The sequence below is a fragment of the Passer montanus genome, unplaced genomic scaffold (assembly GCF_014805655.1).
Source record: "Passer montanus isolate IOZ18808 unplaced genomic scaffold, ASM1480565v1 scaffold110, whole genome shotgun sequence".
In the NCBI taxonomy this organism is placed as follows: Eukaryota; Metazoa; Chordata; class Aves; order Passeriformes; family Passeridae; genus Passer; species Passer montanus.
Genome location: NW_024357614.1, coordinates 1,458,303 through 1,482,084, shown reverse-complemented (window position 1 = coordinate 1,482,084; position 23,782 = coordinate 1,458,303). Strand labels below are relative to the sequence as shown.

The window sequence follows — 23,782 nt, the reverse complement described above, 5'->3', positions numbered from 1 at the left end:
AAAACATTTTGTGCTGCTATCCTGCTTCTTTTTCATCTGTTTGCCACACCTCTTGGAAACACCATTCCAGCTACACAGAACACTTGCAGTTAGTTAGAAATGCACAAAATGGTTATCAAGATGGAAAAAAATAATTAAAAGTAAGCAGAATGACTTCCGGAATTAACAGCGCTACTTCCAACCCTCTGATACTCATGAAGGCTGAAAAGTTGTACAGATCATAACAGTGCGTGTACTAGGTTCAATGGATTTCGGAAGAAAGCCAAGATATCTCACACACAGAGTATTTTTTTCTTCTCATAAGTCCTCATTATTTCCTGCAAATTTTCCTTAAATTAGTATTTAAGTTAGTTACTGAAGTCACTAAGGAAAATACATGGGTAGCATAGCTACTGGTTATTCAAGAAGACTAATTGTCTTAACATGCCTACATACTAGTATTTTATTAGAAGCATAAGTAATGGTGGAAAGCAATGAAAAATATGAAAAATTAAAAACATGCCTGTTTATCAGCATGTGGTATTTTACATCATGAAAAATTAAAGTTATCAAGAAAAGACAGCAACGTATACTTAGCACTACAAATTTGACTTCAAATTATGCCCATAATCCAAGAGTTGAATTTTCTCAGGCAGATTTTCTGTCACTGTCAGTTCAAAAGCATAACAATGCACATACTGAAGTTACCAGTTTTTCCTACATGAAGTTAAAAGTTTTAACTTTTACCAAATATAAGCAGTTTCCTCAGAACCCTAGGCTTTTATTCGTCTTCTTGCCTGAGTAAAAAATGTCTTGAGCATACACATTAAGTCTAAAGAAAATTTGCACAGTCTAGATGTCAATTCCAAATCAAGATCAATCCTCCAACATAAAATACTTACATTTTCCAATCCATCCAGCTCCGACCTGCCAAGAAAGAAAGAATATAATCAGCTTAGGACATGTCACAAAGCAAAGCTTTGGTAATGCTGGGAAACAAAACCATACTTCAGAACAAACTCAATATATTAAGAATTTCTGAACTACTGCTGGTTGTCTTTAACAGTTTAGTTAAGCACCTGAATGTGACCAACATAGAACAGTTTCCATCAATATATGAGTTAGCAGTTTGATCCAATACCTATAATGAATATCATAATTAAGTAATTATTCCCTCCTGCAAGCTACTTGGTATGTTAGAACTTTGAGCACAAAAATGTCTTTTGAATTGTGGTATCTTTTCAACCTTAAAAGAGTACAATAAGAATTTTAACAATGAAATTAGTAGCATTTTGAGCACAGAACAGAACTTGACTAAACTGCGACTGCCTGAAGTACTTATCAAATACTGTACAACCAGATCAATATGCCTTCTGTCTATGCTGAGTATGTAGTTCACACGTGGTAATTTAGTTTCAGCAAAAAGTTTAAGGCTGGACAAGATAAAACAACTGAGTTTGGGAGAAAGAGCAAAGGGAGGGAAGGAGGGAGAAGAAAGGAAAAAAAAAAATTACCTCAAACAGACTGCCATTTTCAGCACAGCTCTCGTGGCAAAGCCAAACTACTAATGGAGCAACATATTCTGGTTTGAAAGCATCAACCAGATCTAGAGGAAATCGGAGGGGGGAAACATGAAATAGATTAAATAATTTGGTGAAAGCATAGAGTATTTCTAACACCCTCTTATGAACAGCGGAACCAGGAGAATTTTATCAATAGTATTCTGTAATTAAAAGAAAGGACCAGGTAAATGAAACATTTGAAGGTTCAATAAATATGAACGTCTAGTGAGATACATATATGCTGCCTAAGCCCATGACATCGCTTCTCATCCAGAGAGATGAAAGACTGTTCAACTGTTGGGAACACTGCTACATGCAGACTGCAAAGCCAGATAACCTTTCCACCTGACAGGCAGCCTGAAGTAAGGATAAGATAGCTATACATAATCCTGACAGAGACGTACCTGAGCAATTTTCCTTTTAGTATGCTAGTCAACTATATAGACAAGACATTACGGAAATAACTGCGGTGGCTGATTGTTTAAGAATGATCTCATTTGGAAATGCTGATTTTCCAAACGATGTAGAGAATTATCACCCTGCTAAATTTACATATCAATCCTATTTTGGGATTTTCATCGACATAAAGGACAAAAGAAAGCTATCTGAAATTTGAGACACTGTAATGGAACAGTGTGGTTGTCCAGGCAGTTCTTATCACATATTCTATCCACTGTCTGAATATTAACTTTGATTAATGTCCTTTTTCAGCATTTAGAATATTATTTTTTCAACAGCAGTAAATAGATATACAGCTGTTCCTCAGCTAAAGGTCATCAAGCATTTTCAACTGTAGCCAGATTTTCCCAGATGAAGAGCTAGAAAAGCTTATTATTACAAGTACTTCTTTAATAGCAAAAACTAAGGTAAAAAGAAGTTCATTTTCAGAAGTTCCATAAAAGTAGAAGAAAGTTGAATTCCATTTAATATGGCATGTTGTAAGCGCACAGCAAACCCCTTAGGTTTTTCCAAAGTATTCTACTTTATGCCACATATAATTTAGTCTTAAAATCTAGCCCTATGCCATTATCATTAATGTTTGTAATCCACTCCTAAAATAATTTAAAAATAGGTACTGGAAGTTAAAAAAAAAAAACCAAAAACAACCACACAAAAGATGCAAACTGCATTTAAGAGTTCTTAGCAAGAACAAGAATATATGGGTGAAGTTGAACATAAATAACAATGTATGGCAATGAAAAAGCATAGGTGCCTGCAGACATCTGAAGACAAATAGGAAAGTCCTGACTAAGATTAACAAGGATAATTTGATGACCACTGAAAATGATTTTAAGTTTTGGTGTTCAAATCTTTTAGGAGTACTTGAAAAACTGGATAGGGATAGAATGAACAAGATAAGAAATAAATCATCAGAGCTGTAAGTATCTTACAGAGAGATACTTACAAAGGATCTTACTCTCCTTAAAATGACTAAGAAAGAAAATTCTGCGGTATTTTTTATCATCCTATGTAGATTAAATATCTTCAGACTTGCCAGCTACTGTAATCCATTTTACGTTGCATGCTTCATGTGTTTAGATCTCCTATAAACAATTCCATTAAATCCTGGAACTTAGAACTTACAAGATTGCTGGAGCCATGACCTCCTGGATTATTTTGACCTAAACCAGGCTACTTCAGTCAAACAAAATCAAACATTCGATCTGTGCATAACATACAAAACATATTGCTCTCCAATACCCTATCAGTCTGACAAATGTGATGATTTCCTTGGATTTGAAATCTGCCCATCATAAGGGAAAAGAAGGTCAGGCGTGAAATGAAATAGGCTGATTGTAGAAGATTTTCTGAGAGCAATTTCCTTTAACAGACCTTTTTTTTTTTCCAAATTATTTTTCTTCTGGTCATTTGCTTAAGTAATTAGTCAGCCTATTTATCCTAAATTTACACTTACGCTGTTAAATCTGTTCAAGCTTTCAAAGATTAGTAGTTGTGCAATACAGAAAAATTAAGCAACTCAGTTCACTATCATCTCCTGCTGGTCATGGAACCACTAAGTACACACATGACGTGTTGTGTAAAAACTAAGTATTCTGCAATTAGGCAATACTGCAACAAGTGCAGACACCACATGCACATACTTGATATCACATGTGATGAAACAAACAAGCCTTTCCACTAGTGTAGGAGGATCGTAGAAGAGATTATAATTAAAGAGCTTGCTACATGAAATTGCTTTTGCAAATGAGAAAATTTGCTTCATATCTTGTGGCAGAAAGTAAAACTCCTCACAATAGACAAAGTAAATAAGTTGACAGTTCAAAGACAAAATGATAGTAGGAAAAATGAACTGATAGTATATGAAGTGTGAAGAACTTGCATTTTCTAAGAGGTAAGAAAGTTTGTTGTGCTTCAATTCATTGAAAAATACCAGTACATGTAGACCTTAAATTATTCACCTTGTGGCATGACAGTCTGGGTCAGCCTGGATCCAGCAGTAGGAGCAATTGTATTGCAGTGGATGTTATACTTCCGGCCTTCAATTGCAATTGTGTTTGCAAGACCCAAAAGGCCAAGTTTTGCAGCACTGTAGTTTGCCTGACCAAAGTTTCCATATATTCCAGCAGCTGAGGATGTCATAATTATTCTTAGGGGAGAAGAGAGGAAAAAAAATTAAATTGTTTCTTCAAGTTACTTGATTCTACACAACAACATTTGCCATCTTTGGCATTATAGTCTCCATATTCCACAAAACAAAATATTATTTGTTAGTTTTGCTAACAATCAGGTAACTAATGTTTGATGGATAGCAAACATCTCACAAATCCTGACCACTGTCAGAGTAGCAGAAAACTAACACAGTCATGAGGCTGAGTGATATTGCAACACTAGGAAAGACATTCTGTGACATCAGGTCCTGTAGAGAGAAAAGTAATTTTTTTCATTTTTCTCCTCATTTCACATGGTTTTATTCTCACAACTAATAAAAGGTTTCATCACTCAGAATAAAATTACTTTATTGAAAATTACTTTCCTTAATATTATCTATCTGGTAATATCTGAAGATCTGTTCTCACAGAATTCACATTCGAAGAATTCTAATATGCATTAAATGCATGACAGAAGAAGACAGAAAAAGAAAGTCTTGCTCTTTGCTGTTCCCATTATTGCTTTGGAGGTGACTGCACTGGTCATGCAAGAGCTCTAAAATCACTACAGTTCACAGCTGGTTTGAGGCAAGAAAACATTGTGCTGCAGGTTATCTCAATTCAATAGAAATGGGTCTACACCTCCACTTTTAAAAGAACCCTGTCATGGTTTGACACTGGCCAAATGCCACGAAAGCTCCTTGCTCACTCTCCCTTGCCAGAGCTGGGCAGAGGACAGAAAAAAATTAACAATGGGGTCATGAGTTGAGATAAGGACTGGGAGAAAACACTCCAAGGGCAAAACAGGCTCGACTTAAATGTACAAAGTGAATTTATTACTAAGAAAGAGAAGTATAATGAGAAGTAAAATAAGCCCTTTCTAAAATAACCCATCCCTCCTTCCCACCGACATCACAGGGATACAGGGCAAGCTGGTTTCGTCAGTTATCACCAAGATTTTCTTCTGCTGCTCCGGGAGAGGAGTCCATCCCCTGTGAGACCATGTGGTCCCTCCCACAGGAGACAGTTCTCCCTGAAATTCTTCAGCATGGGTCCACTGTCACAAGCAGCAGCCACACCGCACCCGCTGCAAATGTGAGTCACTCCCACAGACAGTCCTCCTAAAACTGCTGTGACGGGGGTCACTCTTTCCATGGGGTGCAGTCCTCCATGGACAGGCTGCTCCAGCCTGGAACAAGGGCCCTCTCTCTCCACTGGGTCTTACACTGGATCACAGCCTCCTCCAGGCATCCACCTGCTCTGGCATGGGCACCTCCCTCATAGGCTGCAGGTGGATTTCTGCATCTCCCATGGACCGTGGGCTGCAGGGGCACAGCTGCCTCACCATGGTCACACCACAGCCTGCTGAGGAATCTCAGCTCTGGCACCTGGAGCACCTCCTGCCCCTCCTTCTCCACTGACCCTGGTGTCTCCATGTTATTTCCCTCCTTCTCTTCCCTGGGCAGAAAAAACTGTGTGTCCTTTTGGTTTGATTTTCTTCTTAAATCTGGCACACAGAGGCACTACCATCACCTCCAACTGGTCCAGTCTTGGCCAGCAGCATGTCCCTATTCAGAGCCACCAGTGATTGGCTCTGCTGGACACAGCAGAAGCTTCCAGCAGCTTCTCACAGAAGCCACCTCTGTAATCCCCCCGCTACCAAAAACCAGGCCATGCAAAACCAACATGAAGCCTTATCAGATGCTGTTGAAATCTACTTGTAAACACAGGGCATAGCTGGGATCTACATACATTTCACTTTTTTTATCTGCCTCACTGCCAATAATCTAATGTTTTTAATCTAAGTAAAGAGAAGTGTTGCAAGTAGTGGTTCAATATAATGAAGAAAAGCTACCAACTGTATGTAGAGCAGGCATTTTGCAGATGGCACATGTCTATCCACAAACTGCAGAAGCACTCACTACCACTGTTATCTGAGCAAATACAGAAAAGGTTACAAGGGAAACACTATCCTAAATGGATGCAACTCTAGAATTAAGCTGTTTTTGAAGAAAACATTTAATTTTCATCTCCCAGACTAAAGACTTTCGCTACCCACGCAGTTCACTTCCCTGGATGAGAATGAATGTTATTCAGGTCACAGGATGAGAACACAGCTCACACAGTTTTCAACACATGGGTATGGTCAATATTAATATAATCAGTGCTTTGATAAGGTTTTTGATAAAATACAAAAATGGAAAAAAAAAATCTGATTTCACTGAAGTTTTTGAGTTAACAGTAATACATACCAAAACAGACTAAGAACACTCCCGTAACTTTTAAGACAAATGCAATTGTCCAAAGGGTTAAAATTGACAAAGAAAACTCATGACAATCCTACACCAAACAAAAAAAAAGACCATGGCCTACAAGCAGAATTGCATGTACCAGTCATTTGAGTAAAGAAGGAGCAGAACAAGAGTCCCTCAAACTTGCAGTAACATACAAGTAACAAACATTTCTAACAAGTCCTTGTAAACCGAAAGGGTATTTTTACATAGTTGCAACTTCTGTTTGGGAGTCAGAAAAATACATTTAAATATATTGGAAAAAAAACCTTTAAACTTTTGGCTGAGGAAGTGGAGAGGAGGGATCAGAACTGTAAAAACATTTTCAGTGACTTTGCTTCAATCCAAAGAAAGAGAAAGAAAAGAATGCAAGACTCCTCCTTCACTGTTTGGGCACACATCAGTCTGTTATACCCTACTGAAAAATGCAATACAGAACACACATTTTTACCTCCCAAATTTCTGATTTTTCATATGATTCCATGCAGCTCGGGTGACCAGGAACGATCCCCTCAAATGAATTCTGTGAATTATATCTAGGAACAAATTAACGTCAGTTTAGTAATTCCAGGCTTTGTCTCCCAGATTGAAATGCACCATATTTCTTCCTCATTACAAAAATGCACTCCCTTCAAACTGGTTTTTTGTTGTTTTTTTTTGTTTGTTTGTTTTGTTTTGTGGTTTGTTTTTTTTTTTGTTGTTGTTTTTTGGTAGGTTTTTTGTTTGTTTTGTTTTGTTTTTTGGGGTTTTTTTGTTTGGTTTGGTTTTTTTGAGCATTTTTTGGGGGTTTTTTGTTTGGTTTTGGGGGGGGTTGGGTTTTTTAGGGGGTTTTTTGTGGTTTTTTTTGGGGTTTTCTTTTGGTTTTGGGGTTGGTTTTTTTTTTGGTTGGTTGGTTGGTTTTGGGGTTTTTCTTGGCTTGACAGATCATTTTTCAGCACTTGCCTGAAAATGCACAGGTTATGAAGGGGCTGCCCACATATACCACCTCTTGGATGGGCCTCTCCTGTACAGAATTCAAAAGCATTCAAAATTCCTGCACTTAAGTAGACTCAGACAAGAAGTACAGCAGATAGACTATCTTTGTAAAGTCTCCTCCACTGACTTACCATCATCTACTATTTCAATTAAGGTTTTGCTTTTTCTTTGGTCCCTTGCCACATTAGTTTGCTTTCCTCTCTGCTTAGTTCTGAGTCTTTTAAGCCTGTTTAGTATTCAGCCACTCAGTCCTGGCACTAGGAATGCTGTACTCAGAAGAACTATTGTGTGTAATTCACACAGCTCTTTTTCTTACTGCATTTGGCAACCAGGAGTGGGAAGAAAAGCCCTTCTTCCCCTTTGGAACTACATACACCTACCATGCGTTGCAGCACAGACCTGGTTTGCACACTGACTGCAAGCAGCTTTCCATTAAGCTTGCAGGGAAAAAGGTAAGCCTTCCCTGTCTTCTGTTCTTTCTTGTTCCCATGAGAGGGATGTACATGTCACCCTTTGCACAGAAAGAATATTTTGCACAGAAAGTCATTTTAAAATCAACTCACCCCAATCCTCATCACTTATCCGAACAAAGGAACGGTCTCTCAGGATCCTAAAATGTGACATTAGGGAAACAAAACAAACACAAGTTCAACATTTGTTTACACAAAAGGGACAGCCCACACTCAAACAGGACAGGTATACTCACCCAGCATTGTTTATAACAATATCTGAAATAAAAAAAAGGTAACTAATTCAATGCACTGATAAAATACAAACTTGTTTCTATTTTTCTCCTACTTCCAAATATATACAGACAGCAACACTCAACATATGTACCATATTATATATATTCTATAGCTCCTTGTCCTGATTAATGAATTCTACCCTTGGACAAAAATTACATCATCATGCTTCAGGACAGGCAAGTCTCAACCCAACAGAGACTTAAATGGGACAAAGCCTGAAAGACAGGCACAGCTGTGAAGTGCTGGCTGCCTGGGAATCCAATACCTGCAGGATGCAGCCATCCTGTACAGCTTTGAAGCCTGCTCTGAATTTCAGAATGCCCTGATTATGCAATTTATGCCAACAGCTTTGTTGCAGTAGCCCAAACGATAACTAGAGGAACTACAGAGTGTCAAAGCTGATAAAGTGACCTGGATCATAACAATTTCTCATCAGATATTTAACTGGGCTCCTGTTGACTTTGTTTATGTGTACTTTAAGCTATTTAACCCTGAGCTAAATTCACCAAGTGGTTTCAAATCGTGGAAATCACATGGTTAAAAAGAACGTTAACTGTTAGATAAAATACCTTAGGATTTTCTTTTTTTCATTTCTGTTAATGCGTGTTGACCTTATGTAAGCAGAAGAGTTTACAAAACATGAAATGATGTTTTCAGCAACATTATTTATGCTAATTCTATGCAGCCAGTTATAACACTTCATAGACTTTGTGCTTTGTGATAGAAATTGTTGAAATTCCAAAATTCTGAAGAGTGGCAAAACACAAATCATAAACTAAGCTTTTAACTTCTGCTAAAACCACAAAAAAAAAAAATCCAAAACAAACAGGAAAATTGGCAATTCAGATTAAAAGCTGAAAGCTCCTTATTCAGATTTCACTGACTACAGGCATGACTACAGGTAAGTACTACTGTGGTCAAAACGTATTTCATACACATGTTGTTAATTGCACTGCTTATAATGGCTTTGCACTTGCAAACAAGTTTCAACATGAATTAGGCAACTGTACCTATCCTCCCAAAAGCTTCAAGGGCTGTCTTCACAAGCTTTTCACCATCTTCCACGGAATCTGTAAGAAAAAAGTACAAATTCTCAAATAAAATTAACTGGATACACTACACTTCCAGGATATTAACAACTAATTCCACAGAGCTAAGAAAAATAAATTGTGCACAGCTCCAGTGAAAACTGAATTCAAATACAGCCATTATCTGCATGTGGCCTAAAGCAAATCCCACACAGCAAATCTAAATGGCACGACATATGCCACTGCAAGAAAAACACAAAGCAAAGCAAGCAAGAATTATCCATTCCCATTTAGCTTCTGAAGACTGTGGATGAACACCTGCTTAATAAATCAATTTCAAAAAGTGAGATAAAAGAGATTGGCATTAGTAGACAAATCTTAATTAAAAGAGGCAATTAATGCACCTGCTTTTAGCATCTGTCTCCTCACACCACATGATATCACACCTGTTTAACGTATATTTAATGGTAAGTTGGCAGTAATCTTTCACTAAGCAGCATCAACTTTTCATTTAACATGTCCATTATTCATACAGATAAAGCATTACACTCATCTGGAAAAATAACATACCATAATTGGGTACTGCTTTCCCTCCTTTTGCTCTGATTTCATCGACAACTTTGTCAGCAGCTGAGGAGCTTTTGCCATATCCCTTAAAATCACCTCCAAGATCATTCACTGCACATGAAAAAGAAATGAAATTTTTGTTGTTAACACTCAGACTTCATGGTCTGTCCTTACCTCATTATCACATTGGAGGTTGTAAGGAGTATTAATAAAGCCTGCTGCATCTGGGTCTTATTGAGAAGCACAGATGACAAGAGAAAAATAGTAGGACATATGACTATTTTTTTGAAGTCATGCAACATACATTATCCCTTTTTCTTTAAATAACATGGAAAACAGAACCTTTTTCTGCCCTCCACCATGTATTCAACTTGCCTGCCCTGCTCAGGCTACCTCTGTAATTGTGCTGTAGTTCAGAGATAAGGATCTAGACTATACCCCAACCATAGGCCATTTATTCCAGTCTCTATTGCAAGAACAGTAAGCAAGACTGGAAAGACTTTGTTCCTGTTTAATAGAGTAGCTAAACCACTACTAGTCAACACCACCACCGAAAAGATCCAGCGGTCTGAACAAAGCAGGCTCCAGTGCCTGCTCTGGAGCTCCAGATCCTGCTCAGGTGGCATAAGAGGTCCACCTGACACACAGCTTTTCCAGGCTGCTCTCCACACTGGGGCACACGTCACTAATGGCAGCTGGAATGTACCCTTGCCACACTCTGCTGCACTCCTGCACATCCCACAGCTTCACAGAATTAATTACCAGGGGAACAAAAACAATCCCCAAAACCCCATAAAAACACTGTATTTAGACAAAGGATTTTTAAAAATTCTAAGTTGTTTAAATGGGTTCAAAAGAGAATTGTAAGAAAGCCAGAATTGACTGAATTTAAATTAAACACTGGTGTTCTGCTAAACAGACTTTTGCTATGGTGAATTCCAGCTTTCTGCCTTCCAACTTCTATCCTCAAGAAACCAGACACAGTGAAATCCACAAAATATGCAGGATATTCTTGCTGGTCTTGATGCAAACAGCAATGCCAAGTCTGTTCCATCATGACAAAATGAAACACACCCATTTTGTGCTTTTTTTTTTAAACTCTCCATGTAAACAGGAACACGGCTTGCAGGACACACCACAAAATCACTCAGTATTTTCCAGATCAAGAAGCCTCATCTGGAATCCTATATTCAGCTTTGTGTGCAGCACTTCAAGAGAAATGTAGAAACATGGCAGAAAACTTTTTTAGTAAATAAAAATCCCAAAGTACAGAAGAAATGAGCATCAAAAGGGGAGAGACATATTAAAAAAAACAAAACAGAAAAAACAACAAAGCACAAACAAATCAAACCAAATGCAAAAAATACCCAGCCTTAGGCAAGAAGTACAAGGACCTTAAGACTGAAGCAAAAAACAAAGGAGACAAAAATACCCGAGCTAATAGATCAATATCTAACAATCCAAACATGCAGCCAACACAATTCAAGTGAGGCATTAAGAAAAATTTCTGAGTGTAGTGATGTGTTAGGATAGGCAACGCAGGAAGACTGCTAAGTCTGCAACATCCATGGTATTAGAGGAAAGCGAATCAGGAACAACACCTGGGAAAGATTCGGGTGGTATACATATACAAACAATTCAGTCCTGTTAAGACCTTACAACTCTCTACCACAGACAAGTTTATATATGCTTGTCCCACACTTCAATAGCAATTTGCTGACAAAAACTTAATTAAATATTTGGTAAATTTTTCAGAGGTGGTAAAGTACCTTAGGCCGAGCACAGGCACTAATGCAGTTGAAACTGAAATGAGTATGTAAGCAAGAGTTGAGCTATTACAGGCTTTAAAAATAGTAACTCTATGAGTGTGATAGAACAATGAAAAAAAACTAACAACAAAATAGAGAAATAACATTATTTTAAGCCCAAACTTTACACCATACAATTTTCAGTTGAGAACATGCAGTCGAAAAGAACCAAAGACTATAGTCTGAACCTTGGAGAAGAATTCCTCTAAGGCTATGAGTGTGTCACAGCAGAGTAGCAGAAGCAAATCTGAAGGGTGAAACAGTTGGTGCAGAGCACCTCACTCAAGTTTTTTAAACAGTAAGGCAGTTGATTTCTTGTGGTATTCTGGTGTCACAAACCAAACACACATGAACAATGCTGGTGTGCTGATAGATTGCATCTTCTAGTCTGTTTTTAAAGCACTCATGCAATTCAATACCATTTCACTATACAAGCAAAAATACAAAAAAGACATATATCAGGAGAGATGCTTCAAAAGCATAACTCTAAACTAAAACAGCAACACAAGAGCCCTCAGATAGACCAGAAGAAACAGCAGGTCTGGAGATAACACAGGATGCAAGACAAAAGCAAACCATCCCTTCTTCCTGCTTTCAACTTTTCCTGATGAGAGGCATGAAAGAGATAAAGAAAAACAAAAAGCAGTTGTAGCAGGCAGCCTTAGGGTGATGAGAATGAAGTTTTCCACCTAGGTTGCTCTTGTCAATCTAACTACACCAACAGCAACTCACTCAACAGAGATGCAGGACTGGACAAAGGCATCATGTTGGGGTCTACTGTTATTCTTCCAACTACTCAAAATATTCCTCCAGAGTTTGATCATTTGATCATTGTTCTTGTAACATACCTTCATTTCCATAGCTTACAAAAGGGAAATTGTTTTAAAGAGACAAGGCAGATATGAGCCTCATATCTGCTTTTTAAAAACTAAGTGTTTATACAAGTAGTTTCTCAACTCCTTGAAGTCAGATTTGTAAGAGAACAAGACAAAAAAATACAAGCATGTAGAGGTAATACTGCAAGACAAGCTGAAATGTGGTGAAGTTTCCAAAAGTAAACAACAACTTGCCCTTACAGTCAATTCTTAACTTACTGTTTAGTTATTGCACAATAAGGCCAAGAGATAAAGGAGCATTAGCCATGGTCAGGCAATAAAATACATTTTCTTCAGATCATTCTGGAAAGTAAGACCACCACCATATACAGAGAGTCAATATAAAATATTTGGACTGCTTCAGTGACACAATTTTTCCTAAATAAGAACTCAATGTGAATTATTCACGTCCATGATAAATACAGCAAGTATCAAAGATGGCAATTAACAGAAAAAAAAGAAGAAACAACCCAGATTTTTTTGAAGTTGTCTACACACATACACATTTTTAATCAATGAAGTAAAACCAAACAATTTTCATGAAATTTTGTAAACTGAGATTGGTATTGTCATTAGAAAACTACAAACAAAAACAGTGATCAAGGTCTTGTCCATAATCTCTTTAAGCATTTAATCTTGAACTCATGAACAGTACCTGTACAAATTCATTCATAGGCAACAAAATCACAGAATCATTTAGGTTGGAAACATCTTGTAAGGTTAAGTCCAAACATTAACCTAACACTGCCAAGTCCAGTGCCACATCTACACATCTTTTAAATACTCCCAGGGGTGGTTATTCAACCACCTCCCTGGCCTGTTCCAGTGCCTGACAAGCCTTTCAGGGAATAGACTTCTCCAAAGAGCCAGTCTAAAAATGGCAATGCTGACTGCAGGTGAGTACCCAAAATACAGCTCAACCTTCAGGATTGCCTTGTGATACAGCATTTTTCATAACTAAATATGTCCTGCTAAGGTTCAACCAAGGAACTACAAAACCACCAGAAATCCCCTACTGACAGCTATTTGGCACTGACACTGATACCAGACAGCTCTTCTGTCCCATGAGCTGCAGAAAGAAACAATGCTATTGAGTTACATTTCAGTAACTTATTTCTTGGGAGAAAGCACAATAAGACAACATATTCACATATTCAAATGGTCATATTGGAAGCTTCTGAGCAGAATTTACCTAAGACAACACACTCCCTGGCCACAGACTGCAGTAAAGACTTGTATGCATAGATGAAAGTTAAATCTGAAGAATCTGAAGAAATTATCTGACTCAAACTGGCTTTCCAGCAAAGGTAAGCCCTTGGAGAAACTTGGGCAACTTGTTTCATAAGAAAATAAAGCTTAGAGGCAAAATTAAACAGCAAAAGATAAGACAGAAAACCATTGAATAACAAAGGTTACTGTCAAAAAGGGCATGGACTGTCGGAGGCAAGCTATGTGAAAAGGCAAAGGTTACTGTCTAGATCAAGTTAGTTAAGATAAAACTTACCAACTACTGAAGCTCCTCTTTCAGCAAAAGCCAGAGCATATGCTCTGCCCAAACCTAGTTTAAAAAAAAAAAAGAAAAACAAGAGTGAATTTGTTTCCTGGATCACAATTCAAACAAAAGCTACACAAAAATGAATCGCATTAAGGAAAATGCACCAATTCAAAACAAACACCTTGCAGGTTCAAAGTAAAACATTATTTCCCCCAGGAGCAAAAAATCTTTTATAAGAACAAAATATAAAAGTAAACAAGCAGATAAATAGTAAGTAAAACTTCCGGTCAAGAGAAAAAAACCCCAAACAAACCATGCTTACGCTTTGTTATGGGATTCAACCGAAGCATCTGGGAAAGCTGTATGCTGCTGTGTTTGTGCTTGTGATAGAAAAATATATTTGAAAGGAAGAACCTTTAATGTCCTAAGGTAACACTGAAGAAGGAGGGCATGTTTCAAGTTAATTAATTACGCACTAAGTGAATAAGATACTTTCCTAGTTAAAGTTAAGATTTGAAAAAGAAACTGAACAAAATTTAACTGTGATTGAAGATATATTGGCAAAATCATTTGGATACAAAGGAATGCCTAATACCTCAGTTAACCAAACAGATACATAGTTTGCCTGTCCTAAGAGAAACTGTCATTTCTGCATTGCAAACAAAAGCAAGGGTCTTGAACCTTCACTCTGGCTTAGATTCTAGCTGTGTTTGGCATTCATTGCAATGAATTATTTACAGATATACTATCCACTGTACCAATCAAAAGTTGTTGGGATTAATGGCACTGATCCTTTTTTTATTAATTTCAAAAAAAAGGGGACTGGAATGATTAAAAAATCATCTGTCAGAAGAAGGTTTCTCAGAATACAAACAGTATCTCTTTGCACCTCACTTGGACATTCAAAGCCACTTCTCAAAACAAAAGGGGGAAAAAAATAAGAACCGTATATACTGTTTTGAAGCACACTAATTTCACAGCAATAAGTTGAAAATTTCCTTAAGACTCTCTTAGACCTCAGCAACGGAGAATTTCACATGTGAGGTGCATATATACCCACTGCTCACGTAACCCAAGTCCAAGAAAACCTTTTTTTGTTTTGGAAAGCCACTAATAAGCACACAAAACTCAGGCCATGTTATATGAGCTCGCCTTCTCAACTGCTAAGCAAGGATTGAACGTTTAAGAACCAGAACTAACCTTAAAAAAAAAAAAAAAAACAAGACAGGTTGCATAAACAATGTCCAACACAGTACTTCACAGAGGATCTGCTCAAACTGAAAAGAAACACTATTCACATATGTGCGCCTGTGAAAACAGGTATCACTTGGACACAAATTAGCGATTCAGATGTCTAAATAAATTCCCAGCTCTGATCACCAGCATCCAAAAAATCAATGCCAGAAAACAATGCTATGAGTAATGCAATCCTACTACAGAGATGTAAATTAAATAAAAGCAAAACAATAACTAATCTGTAGACAACAGGACCTCCCTTAATCTTGGCTTAAATTTAATCAATGCTTACTAAAAAGCTGTTGTGAAATAAAACATACAGGAGGAATTTTCTCTATTAGCAAACCATTTTTAAGCAGTCTAACCCTAGGAGTGCAAGGGTCACTGTACACACACTTATGACATGCAACTTTTACTCAGAAGCTTTGTAACTGCCACAGTGACCTTGTTTTGCTATTATGCAAGATCTCAACCTGTTCTTCAGTGAAAATTACTATATAGGGAAAAGGCCACAAATACAGATCTGGTAAAAGCAGAAAAGCACCATTAAAAAACCTGGTCTCAATTATTATTAGGTTGGTCACTTTCAGGTGATGTGCATGGACTGTTCAGTGCTTTCCAAAACAACTTCTTCACAAGACATCACTTAATCTAGGGCCTCAAAATGACTCCTCTGCCTATGTGCGCACCACAAAATGAGAGCAAAACTCCACTGTGGGAAGGGCACAACCTTTTCAGAGTATGGCTAAATAAGTTTCCTAAAGAGCTCATCACCAACACAAACTTTGCCTCTCACTCATCATCCACACTGACAGTATTTTTGCTCAGCCACCACAGCAGGCAATGGTCAAAGCATGGGCGCAGAGAAAGAAAAAAGAAATAATAATGAAAGGGAGAAGAAACAAACAACAAAAAACCCCAACCACCCAACCAACGCCACGCCGTAACAGGAAACACAAAAACATTTCCTGGCTAAACCAAGCATTCCACGGCAGACTGCGCTCCCCGGACAGATCAAGCCTGCAGACCACCAACAGCGCAGGCCAGCCCTGCTGCTGGCGGAGATGGATCTCCCTCCGCTCCCACCTGCCTGCGGGCCGGGAAGGCAGCAGCAGGTGGGCGGCTGCTTTCCGCAGCACCGACGGCACCCGTGAAAGCCGTGCTGCAACAGCGCTGTGCCAAGCCGCACGGGTCACACGCCTCAGACGCTACGTCCAAGCTCAGGTGGAAGGAATCAGGACACCAGGACAGGAGGAGGAGGACATCCACTGCCGAGCGGGACGCAGCGGCGCTGCTCCCCGCGGGTGTTTAAACAGCAGAAATGCCCCACGTTCGGAGGGGTGCCCAGCGTGGGCAGCGCGGGCCGGCCTGGGACGGCAGCAGCTCCCCACGGCAGGAGCACGGCCCTGACCCTGCACGGCCTTGGCACGGCCAGGGACGGCACGGACAGCACTCCCCGCAGCCCCGCTTCTCCCCCCTGCGGAAACAACCCGCTTTTCCCACCCGAAGCCGGACCGGCCGCTCCCGGGGCACCTGCCGGGGCCACGGCGGCTCGGAGCCCGCACCGCCCGGGCTGCCCCCGAGCCGTTCCGCCTGTCCCACGGGTGCGCAGAGCCCGGCCGGCGCTCACCTCCTCCGGCGCCTGTCACCAGCACCACCCGCCCGTCGAACCTCAGCCCCGCCGCTGCCATCGCTCCGCTCCACTCCGCGCCGCCCGGCACAGCCGCCCCGACCCCAGCGCCCGGCCCCGGCCCCGGCCCGCCCGCGGGAGGGACAACACGGGGCGGGGAGGCGCGCCCGCAGCGCGCATGCGCCAGCAGCGCCGCCCGCTGGGAACTGTAGTGTGCCCTGGGATGGGCAGAGGAAGGGGAAAGGAGGAGGAGAGGAAGGGATGGGGAGGGGAAAGGAAGGGGTGGGGAATGGAGGGGCGGGAGCGAAGGGATGGGAAGGAACGGGGAAGGAGAGGGAAGGATAGGAAGGAACGGGGGAGGAGGGGGAAGGAAGCCTTGTGCAAAAGAAGGGGGGAAATACGATGGGATGGGATGAAGAGCGGGAAAGAAAGGAAGAAGAGGAAGAGATGGGGAAAGGAGGAGGATGAGCAGGGGAAAGTGATAGGGAAGATGTGTGCTAATGTCTTTACAAACAGTTCGATGCGTGGAAGTATGGGTGTTAACGTCTTTGAAATCGGTCTTAATGTCGCTATTAACTTCAAGCTGCAGGTTTGTTGCAGAGGGCAGACAGCTTGACTCCTGAAATAGACAAGGGTCTGCACAAGCTTATGTTTCCGAACTTTGGGGTAAAATGCCAGATTCGAGGTGGAATGTGTGGTGCGTGGTTCAGGAAGGCTGTACCTTTCTAGTACGTAAGGCGATGGGGAAAGGAGCAGGGCAACATGCCACCTGGAGTTTAGGATAAAAGGAGGCTGTACCCTCCAAAACCTCGAGACATGAAATCCTGCCGGTGTGTGCCCTAATGAACTCTGTCCCTTTTATTCGAATAACATTCTGTCTCCCTTACAGACACTGGCTTTTCATAGTGTGATTTTCCATGCAAAGGGAAGGGATGGGGAATGGAGGAGAGGAGAAGAGAGGGAGAAGGAGAGGGAGAGGAGAGGAGAGGAAGAATAAAGGGAAAGGAAGGGATGGCAAAAGAATGGGTGGGGACGGGATGGGGAAGACAGGGGGAGAGGAGGGGTTGAGAAGGGTAAGGAGCAGATGCAGAGGCCAAGGAGGGGCTTGGGATGGAGGCAGTAGGGCCCAGGATCAGCCCTGCCTGGCCCTGCTTTCCCAGCTGGCTGCTGTGAAAGATGGGAAGGAGCAGGCTGTCCTGTCCTGTCCTGTCCGCGTGCCCAGCGAGGCCATTGCTGGGCTGGATTGTGAGACCAGGCTACCCTGGCTAAGGCACCACGCCTCCTTTTAAAGTTAACCTGCAGTTATTTCTTTTATAGTAACCTTGTTCATGGTGTGCAATTTTTATCTTCCTCTATTTACAATTTCCCACTGGAAACACTGCTTTGAGCACTGGGAACTCTGCATTGAGCAGTGAAAGGGCAATACACCTCCCTTTCTTTACCCTGCGGATTTTGGCTGCCCGTGTGCGGAGGGCCTGCAGGCATTCCCAGGCCCAGCACGGCATTCCCACTGGAACCTAAGGACTCACCATCAGGCATGGCTCAGACTCTCAGAAAGGGTGCTGGGAACGTGTCTAACAAAATATAAACCACGTTTGGCAGCAGTTGTGGGAGAGTGGGGAAGCTGAGGGAGAAACAGCCCTGCGGACACGCAGGCCAGTGAAGAAGGAGAGCAGGTGGTCCAACTGCAGGAGCAGATTCCCTGGAGCCCATAGAGATGATCATGGTGAGGCAGCCCATGGAGGTTCACACTGGAACAGATTTGTTGGCAGGACTTGTGATGCTGTGGGGGACTGGAGGAGCCTGTTCCTGAAGGAATGCACGCTGTGGGAGGGACCCATGCTGGAGCAGGTCATGAAGAGGTGCAGCCTGTGCGAGTGACCCCGTGGTGGAGCAAAGGAGAACAGAGAGGCACAAAGAGTAGAAGAGTGCATTGTGTTTAGTTGAACCAGCCAGTGGCTTAAGTACAAATATACACATTTAAATATTATATTACTGCAGGTGTTGTGTGAGGCAGTGTTATTCAGAATGTAATTGTTCTGGCATTTCATAGGGCCAATGCTTAAATCTAGGGGCTACTCAGGGAACAGAGGATTGTGCACAGAATTATTTTTTCTCGGAAATCATCAAATTATTTATTTGAGATATCATGTACATATTCCCTCTGCACAGATGAAGTTTAATTCATGATTAACCTTTCTTGTAAACTTTGGATTATTTCTAGAGCTAATAGAAACAAAAAAAATGGTTATAGTCTTGGCTGTAAATGCCTTGCTGTCTACAGTAAAGAAAGGTGATAGTTTCCTGAGCGACACCTATCTGGAGACTTCCAAAACAGAATAAATTATAATTTCTGACCTCAGATCATCTGTAGCATTCACTCACTCCTATAGAAACAGTGGGAACAGAGACTAGTGGTCTATGATTTTATGACACAGTTCAGCTTGCAGCGGTTTGAAAGCTTCAACTGCAACTTACACTGTGGGCACTAGAGCGAGCCCGTGCTACAGTAAGGCTGCCCTAAGTGCCCACATTCATAATACCACCCACAGGGAAACTACTGGAAACTACAGGAAAAAAAATAATTTCTGAAGGCAGAGCGAGCCCGTGCTACAGTAAGGCTGCCCTAAGTGCCCACATTCATAATACCACCCACAGGGAAACTACAGGAAAAAAAATTATTTCTGAAGGTAGCCAAGGGAAACTGCATCAGATAAACAATCTGCAATCAATCACACGTTTCAAGTGTGGGGCAATAATTCTTGAATGTGTGCAGAGACAACCCATTGCACTGGAGGTGTTTTCTGCTGTCACCACACTAAATACCCTCAGAACTAATTAAACTTTGGCAGTTTGTCTATGTCATTTGAGTGCAGCTCAACAGAAGAGCGAATTGCCCAGCAGTGAGAGGCCCGGTGCAACTGGGTGTGTTTTGCAGAGAGAACATCGCTGATTGTGGTTTGGCTGTGCTGTGCTTGGCAGCAGGAGGAGGCTCTTTCCTGGGGGGGAGCAGGGCAGAGCTGTGAGTCAGATTGCAATTGCCCTTCCTGAGGAAGTAACAGATTGAGCCCTTAACATCTGTGAGCTTTGGTTCAGCCTCAACACTCAATGTTTTGTTTATTGTTGCTACAGTGTGGGATTGGGCTCCCACCTGGGAAAAGAAAGGGAAGTCTCCAGGATGCTGTGAGAGCAGCATCTAGTAAACACTGGAAATACCTACAAGGACTGAGTGGTCATCCTTTCAGTACCAATTTTATTTGCATAATCCCCTATGTAACCATATTAATCTAGAGCAGCTCAGATATGCAGGCACTTCTATAAACAAAGCCTAAGAGAACCAGGTACATTTTCAGTACTGATTCTGTCCACCACCAGATCGTTCATGATCTTGAACAAGCCATTTCAGCTCTAGTCTTTCACATTCCATAGTCTTCCATCTGTTTTTATAGATGATGGGCTGTTCAAGAATGGGACTTACTCTTGAATTTGTCTAGAAGTGGTTACATGGCCCAAATAAAATCAGTCCCTGAAGTATTTCTATAGCGGAATTTGTTGTTTGGATACCAAATAAACAGGCCATGTTAACAAGTCAGGAACTTTTACAGCTTATTTTTGTGCCTAGAGTGGGATTAGAATCAAGGGAGAGCTCACACTTTGATATAACTAAGAGTTTCCTCAACAGATTGGCGCTTTTCCTGTAGAACACAAAATAAAGCACACAGGAGAGACAGTACATCGCTTCTGTATTTTATGTTTTTAAAGTTAAACTTGTCTGTATTAAAAAGATGCAAAATACAAAGAACTACTCTGGATGGAAAGGTGTTTGATGGGTAACAGTCAAAAATCTTTGTTTCAGAAGTTATATCAGAAAATATCTGTATCAGTCTGAAAAAGGTATGATGGAACTGCTGCTGCTTACCGAAGTGAGGTGATGGTAGGTGGAAACATGAGCAGAGGAGGTGTCAAGCCACAAACCAAGGTCAAGCACATAGTGAGTTTTCAGTGATTGAGCCATAGTGCAAGAATAATAGCAGGACATCTACATTCCAAACACAGCCAGACAAGGTTTAACAAAATAAATCAGTTCAAAAATGAGGATCGAATTTGCTTCATTTTGTCTTAGTCAGCATTATGAACTAGCATATATTATCATTAACATGTATACTGAAATTTCAGACATTTTTCACTAGGAAAAATATGCCAAAAACCCCACACAGTACCTTGTAATACTGAACGTGATGATGTTTCTTTCCTTTTATGCTTCAATGCCCAGAGCAGTTAAGTTCGTTTCATTAGCAGCAAAATTTCATGATGTGAAACGAATTTGGTGTATGTTCTGACATCTTTTGGGTAACAGGTTAGATAATTTGGTTTGGCTTTTTTTCTTTTACAAGTCTTTTGTAAACTAGGGGCTTTCAGTAGGGCTTCCCACAGGAAGTCGTTATCCCATTGGAAATGGCTTCTGCTGTCTGCTGCTGAAGATGATGAGCACCTTGGAAACTTTTATTCAGGGGGAATAAAAGAATTTACTGACTTGCTTTTACTCTGTATTTTTAACATTGCTAAAAGATCTTTTTGGATTATAAAGATAATTTTCAAGTACTTTATTTGCTTGCTAAATGGTTTTGCTCATGGAGATTTGCAGAGGCCTATTCACTGGGAACAAAGACTTCTCTACAAACAGGATTGAAGGGGAAGATATTTCTTGCCATGATTGGAAACTAGATACTGAATCCATGTTAAAAACTGTAGCGCTTTTCACTGAATAGTGAAAAGTACAGCCTTCAACAGATGGTGCCTCCCAATAGCCTTAGTGCTCTAAAACTCCCTATGTTTGTGAACACAGATGTCTTTTGCTGTGACCAAAGACGCCTTGCTTGCAGCCAGGTCATCCTCCCCATTTCCCTTCTCCCTCTCTGCAGCCATTCTCTGGCTGTCAGTGCAGAGAGGTCATTGATGAGTCTCAGGCCCTGAGCTGGTCACATGTTTATCTCACAGAAACTGACTGCATGGCCCAGCTCATCATAGTAATTACTCCCTTAGTAAAAGTGTTTAGATAAACCTGCTTAGAAACCCCCACCGAGAAATTCCTCATAGCTTGAATGTAATATTTCTATTGATTCCTTTCATCTGCAGTATGTCAGCATATAGTAGTATTTCCATTCTAGCTTCAATTCTCTTGACTTCTTTTATTTTTCTGTGAGCCTGCAGCAGTTAGTAAGTGGGGATTTTTTGCCATTGAATCAGTTGTTTGTCACCTTCAGAAACTGAAAAGCAGCTTTCCTGATGAGATGTTGAGGAGCAGCCTACTGTGTAGTAAACAGTGCACACATTCTTATGCACCAACTGCAAATATAAATGCAAACATTTTTATAGCTGTTGTCAACAACTCACATCACAGGAGGTCTCATATCCCTGTTTTGGCAAGAAACATTAATTTTGGCATTGGTTGCACATACCACTCAATTAAGTGGAAAATTCAAGCAGGGGGTACAAGCAGAGCACTATGGAAGCTCTCCATTTGATTCCATCAGAGACTTGGGATTTAACGGAGGCCGAAGCCCTAGGTCAGTCAGGGCTCAGTGGACTGCTGAGCAGGTATGAAGTGACACAGTAGTAGAACAAACTTCTGAAGCAGAAACTAGTTGCTTGTGCATATCTACAGCTTTGAAAATGCATCCTGTGGTGACAAGTTAGGGAGGCGCCAGCAAAAGGTTATGGTGTTACTCCCATAACACTATTTCATCCTCAATGATTCTTCATGAAAAGTCCATTAAATTGGTTCCCTTGAAGGGAAAAAAAAAAGAAGGAAAAGAAAAAAAAAGAAAAAAAAGGCAGTAAAACCCCACAAGAACTAAAAACGAGAACTAAAATGAGAAGTAGAAATTCTGGCAAATAACCATATGTCACATTCTGTGGAAATCAGGTGCATATTTGCACTACTATCAAGTTACAAGTAAACAGATTCTGCAGATGAGTTGAATCTTTAATGAATAGTAGAAGATTTGAAATGCTTCCTGAGAAAACAGATTTGGTCCACTTGCTTCCTGAATCTAAATGTCAGCCATACTGACATTTAGAAGAGCTACAAATTCCAAGAGGTTCTGCTCATAGAATAAATCCAGACATCTCCTTTAATGAACACAAAGTGTTGCAAAAGGTAACTTACAAAAGGTAAGTTACTTTTAAACTGTGCCTTCTAAAATGGCCTCTCAAGCTGCCACCGAGGACATTTTACAGTTTTTAATCCAAATTTTACAGAATTTTTCTCTGTGCACAACATACATTCATTTTCCCTAGATTAACAGCAGAGTTCCAGTTGTGTCTCAGAAATACCTACTCTGCCAGCTTCCATCTCAGCAAATGCATCACAAGAATGCAAATGAAAGCAAAACACCACAGGTTTGTATTGTCTGTATTCCATGGTGAGAATTCCTCCCCAGCTTAAGTAAAGAACAATTTTAGTCAAGAATACATGAAGTATGGCATAGCCTTCTCTCTAGAAGCAAGATGGAGAACAGCAAAGAACATAAAGAGCTTGTATTCCTCTTTAGCACTCGCTCTTCTAATCAGAAATTAGGTGGGAAGTCAAAATAACCCAGCCAAGATTCTCCCAGCTCCAAACAGTAGCAAAGACTATTTTTTTTGATACTGTTTTCTAAAGGGCCTCATTCCCTGTTTCCATATGTTGTAGCATGAGCCTCTCGGTTCTAGTTTTGGGGTAAACCATAGATTACAGTGTCATAGGATACTGGAACTGTAGGATTAAATTGTCTTAGACAAAGCCAAATGCCTGTGCTTACAGCAGGCAGTAGTCCTTATCACAGTGTGGATGGCAAAGCAAACTTAATGAGATCTTTGTCTGATCACAGCCCTTCCTCCCAGAAAAGTGCTGAGCTTTTCTTGCCACATTTCCCTAATAGTTTCTCATATGATGGCACAGCAAATGTACCTTTGGGAGTGTCCACACCACTGAAATCA

The 23,782-nt window shown here is 40.6% G+C and overlaps 1 protein-coding gene across 2 annotated transcripts in view; it reads right to left on the bottom strand.

Annotated features, from left to right (window-relative positions):
- HSD17B4 (hydroxysteroid 17-beta dehydrogenase 4) overlaps positions 1-16,961 on the bottom strand; it is a 63,169-nt gene extending 46,208 nt beyond the window's left edge. The window contains exons 1-10 of one of the 2 annotated variants that reach the window (XM_039730923.1): positions 16,802-16,961; positions 13,945-13,998; positions 9,761-9,868; positions 9,173-9,232; positions 8,123-8,144; positions 7,980-8,026; positions 6,893-6,977; positions 3,962-4,149; positions 1,494-1,585; positions 882-906 (exon numbers count right to left, since the gene is read on the bottom strand). In XM_039730923.1, the coding sequence (XP_039586857.1) occupies positions 882-906; positions 1,494-1,585; positions 3,962-4,149; positions 6,893-6,977; positions 7,980-8,026; positions 8,123-8,144; positions 9,173-9,232; positions 9,761-9,868; positions 13,945-13,998; positions 16,802-16,862 (742 nt within the window). In that variant the 5' untranslated portion in view covers positions 16,863-16,961. Of the gene's footprint in view, positions 1-881; positions 907-1,493; positions 1,586-3,961; positions 4,150-6,892; positions 6,978-7,979; positions 8,027-8,122; positions 8,145-9,172; positions 9,233-9,760; positions 9,869-13,944; positions 13,999-14,257; positions 14,335-16,801 lie in introns of those variants that run through there. The other variant, XM_039730932.1, reaches the window with a different exon arrangement.
- Between the last annotated feature and the right edge of the window lie 6,821 nt (positions 16,962-23,782).